General features: G+C 37.1%; 1 protein-coding gene across 9 annotated transcripts in view; it reads left to right on the forward strand.

The window, feature by feature from the left end:
• The window catches only part of Dlc1 (DLC1 Rho GTPase activating protein), a 470,384-nt gene that overhangs the window by 436,572 nt on the left and 21,433 nt on the right, over positions 1 to 12,379 (forward strand). For all 9 annotated transcript variants that reach the window (XM_058583954.1, XM_058583953.1, XM_058583952.1 and 6 more), the window contains 2 exons: positions 4,613 to 4,684; positions 9,794 to 9,875. In XM_058583954.1, coding sequence (XP_058439937.1) covers positions 4,613 to 4,684; positions 9,794 to 9,875 — 154 coding nt within the window. The remainder of the gene's footprint in view (positions 1 to 4,612; positions 4,685 to 9,793; positions 9,876 to 12,379) is intronic.

The following is a 12,379-nucleotide window of genomic DNA, read 5'->3' on the forward strand; positions in this document are numbered from 1 at the left end:
GGGACATCCCATCATGACAGGAAATATGCAAATACGGCCCAATAGTTCCCAGCCATACATGAAAGGGTCTTCTGGACCTCACTCATATAGCATGCAGAACTATTTTGTGAAGGGACCAACAACTAAAGCTGTTTCCAATAAAAATTTCCTGTGTCCTCCTTAACACATGTGTGTTGCTCACTTAGAGAAAAGCCAGGTATAAAAGTTTATTGTATTTCCATTGGATTTTTAGTGTCTAATGACATCTATCCCCAGTGGGCAATGATTTTTAAAAATCATCCTCATAGTTTGCACATCAGCACCACATTTACTCAAGGAAAAGTCATATCTCAGAGCCTTCCAGAAGTCTCCAGAAGCCTGGGCGAGATGGTAAGGTGACTGAAGTCTTATGTTTGTGGTTTTCTTTAATATTTTAAACTTTGTTCATTGCTACATTTTTTTTTTAAGGGAAGAATTTGTCTTTCTGGAAGGAACTTGAATTTCTTTGAGTTTTCATTTCCTCTCCTACATTAGAGAAAAAAAATGTAGAAAGCTCTTTTTTTTTTTTTTTTAAGGAGAGATGGTTGCTTGTTTGCCTGATTCATTAGCCTCTTTTTATGTTGGAAATGATATCAGTACTCCACATTTTAGGATCAGTATTCAGAGTAAATGACCTAATATATATTCAGTGCTCAGAATGGGCCTTGCATATATTAAGTGCTCGATAAAAGTTAAATTTAAAAATTGATGGAGTTGTCCAGATATCTGGGAAGACTACACATTGGTTGAAGAATTTGTCCTTGGGATGAATGAAATTTGACCTTATGCAGGCAATAGGGCGTTTGGGCCAAGGAAGTCAGGGGATGTGTATGCTCAGTTTACTTTAGCTAGGAGGCAGGAAAACAGGAACTGAAAAATTAGGTTGAATGTCACATAGAAGGCCTTGAAAACCACAAAGAAGTGTTTAGACGTGATTTTCTAAGATATTCGTGAAGGAGAGATGAGATCAAAACTTTAGCTCAGGAATTTTGATGAGCCAGGGTTGGTGGGTAGATTCTTTGAATAGAGGAAAGACTAGAGTTTTAAGTTAGGGAGACTAGAGTCAAAGTCATGACCTGAACCAGAGAGTGAACCTCGAAAGGCGTTCCATGCCTGACCTGCCTGTAGTCGTGGGTTCACTTCCTATTAAAAGTCACACGTGGATGTTTTTAAAATCACTATTTGTGTTTGATTGTTAATACTTTCCCTTGTCCTCTGTTAATTAGAAAGACTAGGACTAAAGTCTCTATATATTCCATTTTCTAAAAAAAATCTGTGAGAATGTTTTAGAGTTTTCTAATTCTGGTTTCTACCAAAGCAGTGAGTTAAATTCTCATTTTAATATTTATTTTTTTTTTAGTTTTCGGTGGACACAACATCTTTATTTTATTTTTATGTGGTGCTGAGGATCGAACCCAGCGCCCCGAGCATGCCAGACGAGCGCGCTACTGCTTGAGCCACATCCCCAGCCCTAAATTCTCATTTTTATGCAGCCTAAGTTTTCAAGGAGTGGATGTTTTTAACGTAAAATAGTTATGCTTGGCTGTTTCCCTTTGTTTCTTTCTCTTTTTTTTTGGTACTGGAGAGTGAACCTAGGAACATTTTAAACACTGATCCACATGTCGGTCCCTTTTATTTTTTATTTTAATTTTCTGTAAATTGCTTAGAGTCTCGGTTAGTTGTTGAGGCTGGCTTTGAATTTGCGATCCTCCTGCCTCAGTCTTCCCAGTTGCTGTGATTACCACTACCACATCTGACCCCTTTGTTTCTAAAAGAAGAACATTCTCATTTACTTTAGGATGAGGAAAAGGAAGGGTAAAATTACCAGAGCTCTGTGGTTCTTAAAAGTACTGCTTTTGAAGTGTATGTTTTTAATTAAATTATCTGCTTAAAAGAAAAGAAAGCAAACCTTTTTTCACATAATTTCTTTTTCACCAAGTGATCCTTAGAGTGACTATTTAAACTAGATCAAGTTTTGGTTATGTGAGCGAATTTTATTTTCTTAGTGGTAGAAAACAAGAGAGACAAGACAAGATGGTAGGTTTGTGTGTTACTACACCACATGAGACCTTAAATAAATACTATATGTGAAAATACTATTGCAATTTGTAAAGTATTCAAAAAATAGATGGAAATCTTTTTAGAAAAACATCTAACATCATTCATGCCTCTCAGTATGAGACCATTTTAATAAAAAAAAGTCAGAAAAATGCTCTAAATGGGGGTGAAATCTGCTGGTGAATTGGTGTCTATAATTAAGGCTCTTCTATCTGTGCTGACCCGATGTTATGTCTGAATATAGTCAAAAAAATGTGGACATTGAGAATTTGTGCTTATGGTATTCATCACTTAAGTAAAATATTAAAAGAGTGAGCACATTTACTTTTTAACAATATATTATTCAACTGGGCATGGTGGTGCACGCCTGTACTCCCAGCAGTTTGAGAGGCTGAAGCAGAAGAATCTTAAGTTCAAAGCTAGCCTCAGTAACAGCAAGGCACCAAGCAACTCAGTGAGACCCTGACTCTAAATAAAATACAAAATAGGGCTGGGGATGTAGCACAGTAGTCAAGTGCCCCTGAGTTCAATCCCTAGTACCCTCCTCTTCTACCATAAAAAAAAGAAAGAAAATAATCTCTAAGGAGCTAGAAGAGGCAAATTATTTTAAATTTAAAAAAAAACAAGCAGTCTTTTTTCTCTCCTTATCTGTCTTTGGGGGAAGGGGGAGGATATGAAGATGGGAAAAAGTTATTTTCTCATTATTTAAAATAAAATATTGACCTGGGCATGGTGGTGCATGCCTATAATCCCAGCAGCTCAGGAGGCTTAAACAGGAGGATCGCCAGTTCAAAGCCAGCCTCAACAATGGTGAGGCACTTAGGAACTCAGTGAGACCGTTTCTCTAAAAAAATAGGGCTGGGGATGGGCTCAGTGTTCGAGTGCCACTGAGTTCAATCCCTGGCACCAAAAATAAATAAATAAATAAATAAATATTGAGTTTTTATGTTTCCCCAGCAATATTGTTTTCTAGAAATTATTTATAATTTTATTTAAAACCTCCTGTGGAGACAGGTATGGATGTAAATACATGAAAAATAAAGTTAAGGCTGAGGTTGTAGCTCAGTGGTAGAGTGCTTGCCTAGCACATGTGAGGCACTGACTGAGATCAATTCTCAGCACCAATAAAAATTTAAAAATAAAGTGTTGTGTCCATCTAAACTAAAAAAAATAAATAAAGTTAGGTTCAGATAATTCACATGGAACCAACTCTATAGATTCTTTTATTCAGTGCGAACATTAAAGTCTTTACACATTAACGTCACTCCATGTGCTGCCCCCAATTTGGCCCTAAATTTTGTGTTTAATGGTGGTACTTTCATCTCTACACTGAAAAGACTCATGCAGGTAAACTTTGCCATGCCTTTCCACTCTAGGCCATAATTGTTTTTAGCTGGGGTATTCACTAGCTTGGAAAATCAGGGGCTTGTTTTTCTCTTTGGTGTGCCCAATAAGGGCATTCCTACTTGCTTTAATGAATTTGAGTGTTCTTAATTACCTTTCTTGAAAGGCCCAAAGAACTCATGAAATAATAGGTGAAAGATGCTTTGAAACAGTAAAGTCACTAGACAAAAGTAAGATGTGTATACCTCTCCTAATATATTAGCCATCTCCCTCCCATCTGGCTCAGAGGAGAGATGCTTAATGAAGATTTGAATCTGGGGTAAATTAAGCCATGTTGCGACCTCTATAAAAGAGTGAATAGCTGCACATAACTAAGTACTCTAATGGCCTGTGGAAGGCGGGAAGAGGAGTTGAAAGGAAAATTCTTTGTACAAACCGAGAAACTAATTAATGTGCCCAGGACCTCCTCTGTGAGTCAGTTTTAATGGGATTGTAAATAGGTGTTTGAGTGAGCTGTAACACAGTGTGTTGGATGCTCTGGGCCTTCCTGTTTATCAATACTATCTACAAGATGGTAAACCACAGGGAGGGAGACGCTTTATTAGGCATTTCAGCCTGCCAAGACTGGGATTTATGGACTTCATGCCCTTCATGTCATGGGGCAGCCTGGGCCTCTCTTTTACTGGGTTAAAACCTGTGGGCCTAAAAACTCATCACCAGGATACCTGGGGCTGTGAAAACACCCAGCCCCTGGGTGTCACAAGTCTGTAACCTTGCCCAGATCAGTTCTACTCTAGGGTGTCCCATGTACTAGGTGGGTTTTGGTGGAAGTAAAAAAAAGTAAAGCAGGTTAAGCCAAGCAGGCTTGAAATTGTTATAGGGTCCTCTTCAATTCTGTCATTCCGCCCTGTTTTTATGATCATCTGTAACTGGAGCACTTCAGAAGCAGAGCAGAGTAACCTACTTTTAGGACCCCATTTTTGTGTTTTCTTTAAAGGGAAGATAGAGTAATTACATACATCTGAAAAACTTTGAAAAGATGCATAAAGATGTAAACCATTTGAATAGAGTGGGCTTTTTGTTTGCTAGCCCATCTATATTTTCTATTAAAGTCAGGTTTTGCTTGTATAATAAAATCAGTTTAAGTCAAAAGGTGGATGAGGCTGATAGCTTTGTCTTTCTTCTGTTTTAGAAATCGAAGCCAAGGAAGCCTGTGATTGGCTGCGGGCAACTGGTTTCCCCCAGTATGCACAGCTTTATGAAGGTAAGCCCGAAGGCCATTTTTCTTTAAATTGACATGATTATAATCTTTGGTTTATGATTGTTCTTGATCTATGACTTATTTTCAGGCATTTGTTACTTAGTATATGTTTCATTTCATTTAAAAAAATAATAATAATGTAGAGCCAGGCATGGTGACGCACACCTGTAATCCCAGCAGCTTGGGAGGCTGAGGCAGGAGGATCGAGAGTTCAAAGCCAGCCTCAGCAACAGCGAGGTGATAAACAACTCAGTGAGACCCTGTCTCTAAATAAAATAGAAAATAGGGCTGGGTACCTGGTTCAGTAGTAGACTGTCCCTGAGTTCAATCCCAGTACCAAAATAATAATAATAATAAAATAAAATAATGTAGTAAATACCTAAGACCCCCACCACTCAACACAAAGGCGAAGACCATGATAATAACACACTCACCTGCCTCCTTTTCTGTCCCTGATCTGAAACCTCTGTTCACCATTTTCTTGCGTTCCTTTTGTTGTTATTTTACTCCTCTTTCCTCAGAAGTATATTTTATAAAGTGATTTTTACCTTTATAAAAGGGATAGGTATGCTGTATATAATCTTGTGGGATTTCATGTTTTCATTTAAAATATTTCATTAAGATTTTTCTAGGGCTGGGGATGTGGCTCAAGCGGTAACGCGCTCGCCTGGCATTCGTGTGGCCCGGGTTCGATCCTCAGCACCACATACAAACAAAGATGTTGTATCCGCCAAAAACTAAAAAATAAATATTAAAATTCTGTCTCTCTCTCTCTCTCTCTCTCTCTCTCTCTCTCTTAAAAAAAAGGTGATTTAAAGACTTTAAAAGCAAATAAATGTTTGTTTAAAAAAAAAAAAAATTTCTAAATTGTGTGTCCCCACAGTTCAGGCATGCTACCCTATCTTGTGAATAGACCACTGCAGTTTATTCCTGTCCACACTCTGATGGGTGGGCATTTCAGTTGTTTTGCTTTTACAAAATGTGCTGTTTTGAACATTCTTGTAACTTTCTCTGGAAGTGCGTGTATGTTTATCTTGTGGGTATTTCTAGGAAGAGAGTTGTTTGGTAATTTAAAAAACTTGCATAATGCAAATTTTTCTTCAGTGCACATACCAATTTTCACTCCTATCAATCACATATAAAGATCCTGCCTGTCCACGTACACTCAATACTTGATATTGTCAGACTTTAATTTTTGCCAATCAAATGGATATAAAATGATATTAAATAGATTTTCACTTCCATTTCCCTTAGCATTAACAAAAATAAACAATTATTCATTTTATGGCCATGTGTTTGATTTTCTTTGATATGTCTCAGGCCTATCATCCTCCTAAGTTGATTGTGATTTTTGGGGGGTGAGTACTGGGGATTGAACTCAGGGGCACTTGACCACTAAGCAACATCCCCAGCCCTATTTTGTATTTTATTTAGAGACAGGGTCTCACTGAGTTGCTTAGCACCTCGATAAATTGCTAAGGCTGGCTTTGAACTCGTGATTCGCCTGCTTCAGCCTCCCAAACTGCTGGGATTACAGTTGTGCACCACCACACTTGGCTATGTGATTTTTTAAATGATGTGTAAGGGCTCTCAATTCTACATTCTCATCCTTGTGGGTCATGAGTTGCCACTGTCTTTTCCTCCATTTGTAATTAATCATTCCACTCTTCTTTAGGTTGTCTTTTGATTTTAATTTTTTTTTTGTAACAGTCAATTTCTTAATTAAGAAAAATGAACCTTGTAAAAAAAAATCGATATCTGGACTAAATGTTTTTCATATCATCTTCTCATTAGTGCCCTGTAGGTGACTATATGCTGAGGCTATGGGGCCTCAAATCTGGCTCATTCTCTGAGCCTCTGAGTACCAAAATAGATTATGTGTACTCTGTGCATGTCAAAAAGAATAAGTCATTCATTTAAATAGGAGTTTTATTACACTCCATATGAGTTTGCTTTAAAATAGTTACAGCTGTGAATGAGCAAATTCCATTTTATGGATAATTTTCAAAGTTGCACGAATGGTAAAGTCATTTCTAATTTGCAACACATGATCTTCCTCCTGGTAGCTCACATTAAAAAATATTTTTCATCTTTTTTTTTTTCCCCCTGGTACTGGGAATTGAACCCAGGGCCTTACATATACTAGGCAAGCACTCTCTGCTGAGCCACATCCTCAGCCCTGAAATCTCTTATTGTTTTTCCATTTCAGAGAAAACCTCTGGTTTTGTTTTATTTCCTCTCATTTTCAAAAGTTGTTGGTTCAGTGCCATATGTCTTATGGTCATAGGAGTCGAGTTATCTTTCCTTTAGAAAAATTCTTGAGCTATTAAAGATCTTTTTTAAATTAATTAATTTATTTTAATTTTTTAAATTTTAAATTTATTTGTTTATTCTTTAAAGGACTTTTGAGGTGGGTGGGGAACAGCAATCAATTAGATTTTCAATTCACAGCTCTGGAGATGAGAATGATAATTGCATTTTCAGCATCTGACTTCTCACCTGTTCAGAAATCAAATTTCCTTCAATTATGTCGATTTGGGTGTTGATCTGCTGCCAGGTGGCACCTTCTGGTGATTGTGTCTGTTTGCTAAGAACGAGTTCAAGTCTCTGTCTTACTTCTTTCACCATCCTAAAATGCAGATGGCATTTTCATAAGTGACATTTGGGGGCCCTTTCATGCTCCCAAGTCGTTTGAAGTGTAAGCCTGCTTTTGAGGTGCACTGTACATTGTTCTGGGCTATCATTTCCCCCGTCCATCCTGCAACTGTGTTCAGGGTGAGCACATACACACCACATACCAACCCCCACATTCCTCGTCTTCCTGTTTAGCTTTATTTTTGTACTTGGCAATTTACACTTCCTGCCTTTAAACCCAACCAAGCTGGAAGTTGAATTCAGAACACTTCTATGCATGAGTGAACTATTATCTTCTAGAAACTAGATCTTTCAAAAGAGAGTAAATAAGAGAAAATTGTTGATTTAATTGTTTTACTGCTCACATTTAATTAATCACTACTGAATTTTTTTAAAAAACAGAATTATAGTTAATTTGGATCAGAAAAGTGATCCAAATCACTTTTTTCCCTATACTTAGGTTGCTTTTTCCCCTATACTTAACGTGCATGGGAGCATTTTAAGTTACATTTATAGATTTGACATTATTCTATATATAAGTATTAAAAATTCATCCTATAATATTAGTTCTATTATTTAATACAGTAACAACAAGGATGAGTTGTCTTGCTTTTATTCACTAAGAGCCAATATTCACTGTAAGCCTCCCATTATGTTTCTGCTGTAGCAGAGCCACTAAAGTCATTTGTCTAGGAGGGACTTGGACTGTCCATCTCTTCCTCAGTTTGGGCTGTAACTACTTCACTGTTCTGCCTGTATTATCATTCAGAAACAATATCAGTAATCCCACTCTTGCTTTCAGGAAAAAGAATAGACTATAAATTAATACTCATTGTGATTGTTTTTAAACAAGTATCCCTAGAAAATGGATTATTATGAATAAGGAGTCCCAGACCATTCTTTAAGATCAGTGATCATAAATTAGAAGCCAACTCAAGAATTAGAACTTCACAAGTCACCTGCAGCTCCTAAACTACTGATGGTCAGGTCTTTTCCAGTATTGCAGCATTAGCCATTCTGAAGGCCAAAGAAGGTTTTTAGATGATGATAATCCTTCTATGGTGACTTTTTTTCCACCTATTCCTGACTCACGTTGCTTCACACAACACTCGTTGCTGTGTACGTGTTCTTCTGTGAAGGCCCATTGTTTACTTTGATAGCTGAACTCCAAAGAGGGCCATAGCTTGCCTTTATCTAGTGGCAATTTAAGGGCTGTTCTAAGTTTCCACAACCAGGCTGGGGGTCTTTCTCCTCGGCTTGTCCTGGATACATTTACCTATTTAATTGCAGGGATTTATATTTCAAAACCTGGGACACATTTTTTAAATATATATTTTTTTATTTTTAATTGATTACTACAGTGTGTGTGTGTGTGTACACACATATGTGGAGCAGTTTAGCATTTCAGTTGCATGTAATGTAATGAGTAGTGGTCAGAACGGAGTAATTGGCATCTTGCTCCAAATGTTTAGCATTTCTTCGTGTAGTGAACATTTTAAATCCTCTCTATTATCCATTTTTAAAAATGCAATTAATTGTTATAACCTATGTTTATGAATTGTTAATAACCTGTGGTTATTCTAGCATGCTGTAGAACATTAGAAGTTATTCTTTCTATTCAACTACACCCCTACACCTGTTACCCATTCTCTTTCTACCACTCCCCCAGCTTCCTAGACTCTTGGAAACCACTATTCTACTCTGTCTACAAGGGATCTTTTTAGGCAATACAGAAAAGGAAATTCTTCCATTGAGTTGACTTTTTTCCACCTTTTCTGCTTTTGAGTCTGATACAGCTTCTTCATTGTTCTGAGAGAATTCAACTCTTCCATAGATTAAGGGATCTGGGATTCTATTGTCCTGCAGTAACTTTATAGTTAGCCCTTTGTTTTAGGGAGAGTTGTATAAACTCCTGAGAATCCATATTGAAGTATTAATATTTGTTTTAAAATATCATGTCTTGAATCCCCTTTAGCTCTCCATGTCATACAAATGCACTAGTCCCTGTGACTACCACTGGCCATTATCCTCTGGATCTTTCCTTGGCCTAATTTTTTTTTTTCTTATCCTGATTATATGTGAGCAAAGACATGCATTTAAAAACAAAACAAAACAAAAAAAAAGTAAATCACATTAAAAAAAAAGACTCCTTATCAATTCATTCTGGCTTAAATTATAACGGTTTATTGCCTTGGTTTGTATAAAGGTGGAACGGGGTTTTTCAACACTTACCTTTGACATAAGCAACATTTGGGTTTCCAGACCACTTTAGAGCTCTTTTAGGATGCTCGTGCTGAATTGCTTTAAACTGCTTTATTCTCCAAGAGCCTCAGAGAAGTTGGAAGAGAATGAACCTTCCTGCACACAGGAGATACTAATCACATTGCTTTGGGAGGTTTCTCCCCACTTTGGTGAACTGAGCCAGTTTATCCAGAACCTACGAGCTTGATAACATGTTTGTATTTATTTTTCTTATAGATCTCCTTTTCCCCATTGATATTACCTCGGTCAAGAGAGAACATGATTTTTTGGACAGAGATGCCATTGAGGCCCTATGCAGGTAAGTGAGCATGTTCTGACCATTTCTGTTTTCTTTTCTTTAAAGAACAAGGCACTTATCACAGGTTTGATTTTCTTTTGTTCTGATCACGTCTGGTCTTTGATTAGCAAATGGTATAGTGACTTACCTTGCTATAAATCACAGACCTTTTAATTTAAAATGAGGTAAAATGCTCTTAGGTGATATTGCCATTAAAATAGCATTACCTTGTCTTCAGAGGTCCTCACATTAATACCATTCTGTGTTTGGATGTGGTACATCTAAAGAAACAGGTCAGTTTCTGATGGTCTTGAAACTTGAATAGGGTTTCTCAAAGAGGTCGGGTAATCGACTGCACTGCCCCAAGCAGGTACCCTAGCAAAGTCAAGGCTGCGCTTACACAGAGTGGAAATAACATATTCAGAGGAACAAGTACTGGGTGGGGGCCATGGAATAGCACCATCTTTTGAATTCCAGAAAGCTCCTTGTACCTCTGGCTGCCCCAGGTTATAGTAATGATAGGATTAAATAGGCTATAAAACAACTCAACACAGCCTTCAACATACAGGAGACAAGCAGTAAATGAGCATTGATGTGAAGTGTGAATAAAACTGTCAGAAATCCTCTTTCATTGTGCTGATGGCTCTTTGGGCTGAGGAGCAGCTTGTGGGTTTTTTAGCAAAGTGGAAGTCATAAAACCGGAGTCAGATGACGACTGGACGCTGATAATCCTTTCAAACCCTGTATGACATTTTTATTCATCTTAAGGTTATTCATCCTTTGTAATTTTTCTCCAAACCTAAAAACCCTAACTGCTGAATTCTGGGGGAGATTATATACATAGACAAAATTTACATATGATGATTTGTTTGTAAGATTCAAATAAATTCTCCTTTAATTTCAGTATTTATTTTAACTTGGAAAAATATGATTTAGGTACAATGATATCCAGTATTTCTTTCCCCTTTGTCGGCAATAGCTCTATGAAAATATTTTTTTTTCCCTCTTTCTTATGTAATACAGTGTTTCTTGGAGCAGCCAACTTTAGCAGTGGTTTTGGAGAAAGATAAATAGGATGTTTAAAATGGTGTATGGAAAAGACTAGTTCTTACGGTTTAAGGAGGGAGATGCCATATTAACCACAGAAACATTGTCAAACTTTTCAAGTCCAATTAAATAACTAGTGGGAAGTATGTAGACATTTTCTCAAAGAAAGCTGATTCCAAGCCCTGCGATGGTGTGTGTAATATCATAGCTATGTCATCTGCAATGAAAAAATGTCACCAATGCTGTTTTGGGAGGGGAGAAGTGTGTGTCTGGAATATAAACTACTCCAGACATTTTTAAAATGCTTTCATGCTTAGCTGCGGGGCAGAATTCATTTATTTTCAACTCATCACTGGTGATAATGCATATGAATGAGGTCACTCCTAAGATGCATCTTAGGAAATATCATCCATTTCACACATTTTAAGCCCTTGGAACAGCAGCATCAGTTTAGGAATTTGTGGATCATAAAAATATCACTGCAACATTTCAGCCCAAAGAGTCATGATTAAATTCTTGAATATTTTTGCTGTTGTTGTTGGAATATCAGTTTGAAATTTAACTTTCCTTTATTTGAAAGATTTACACTAGCTCTGATTACCACTCAGAAAGCCACCTCCTATTGGAGAGAATAAATATGTTCTTCTGGATCTTTCCTAAAAAGAAAAGCCTTAAAGATACTGGACTTTAATCTGTATTCAAACTCTGCCTCATATTCTGGTTGGGCTTCTGTTTTCTCTTAAACATAGAATAATGTATCACAGGTTAGCAGAGAGAAGGAAATACACTAATGAAAGTCAGGTGCTTTAAAAATGAAATGATCAGACCCAGATTTGAGGAAGTGCAGTAAGTATGGGGAGTGTATTTTATTTTTAAAAAAGAAATTTTTCAGAAAACAGAAACATCATCAATTTGCTTGTAATGGAAAACCCACAGACCCTTGTCCCCATAGTTACATAAATAGACTATATGGAAATGGTTCCCTCTTGATGTCAGAAGAAAAAGATGGGAGCCATACAGGGCGGATTTCAGGCACCCTCCATAGATAACGCATTTCAAGGTCTGAGCTGTGCATAGCATAGTTGGGATACTCGTTTTACTGATGATGTGATATTTACTTCATTCACTGGAGCTACCTATTCCAAATGCCTTCTCAGCAAGGGGAATTCCAGGGCCAACAGATAATGAAGCTATACTGTAGTTTAAAATTTCACCTTGTGGTTTGTGAAGTTCTCCCGGGGAACCACAGACTTTTTGTACACATCCATCTCTTGCCCTGTTGAAATATTCTGAACAGGTGATTTTAAACATGTATGGAACTACAGTTGCAGAAATTCAGTTTAAAAGCTTTACAAAATCTTACATGATTTCTTGTCCCCAGGATTCCTTCCTTGTATTGGACCCTATTTTAGAAACAGATATTACAAACAATCCTTAGAATGCACTAGCATTCTACTTTGTTGAAAATATTCATATTC

Source organism: Marmota monax, unplaced genomic scaffold, assembly GCF_021218885.2.
Source record: "Marmota monax isolate L192 unplaced genomic scaffold, Marmota_monax_Labrador192_F-V1.1 WCK01_AAM20220418_F8-fsc00332, whole genome shotgun sequence".
Taxonomy (NCBI): Eukaryota; Metazoa; Chordata; class Mammalia; order Rodentia; family Sciuridae; genus Marmota; species Marmota monax.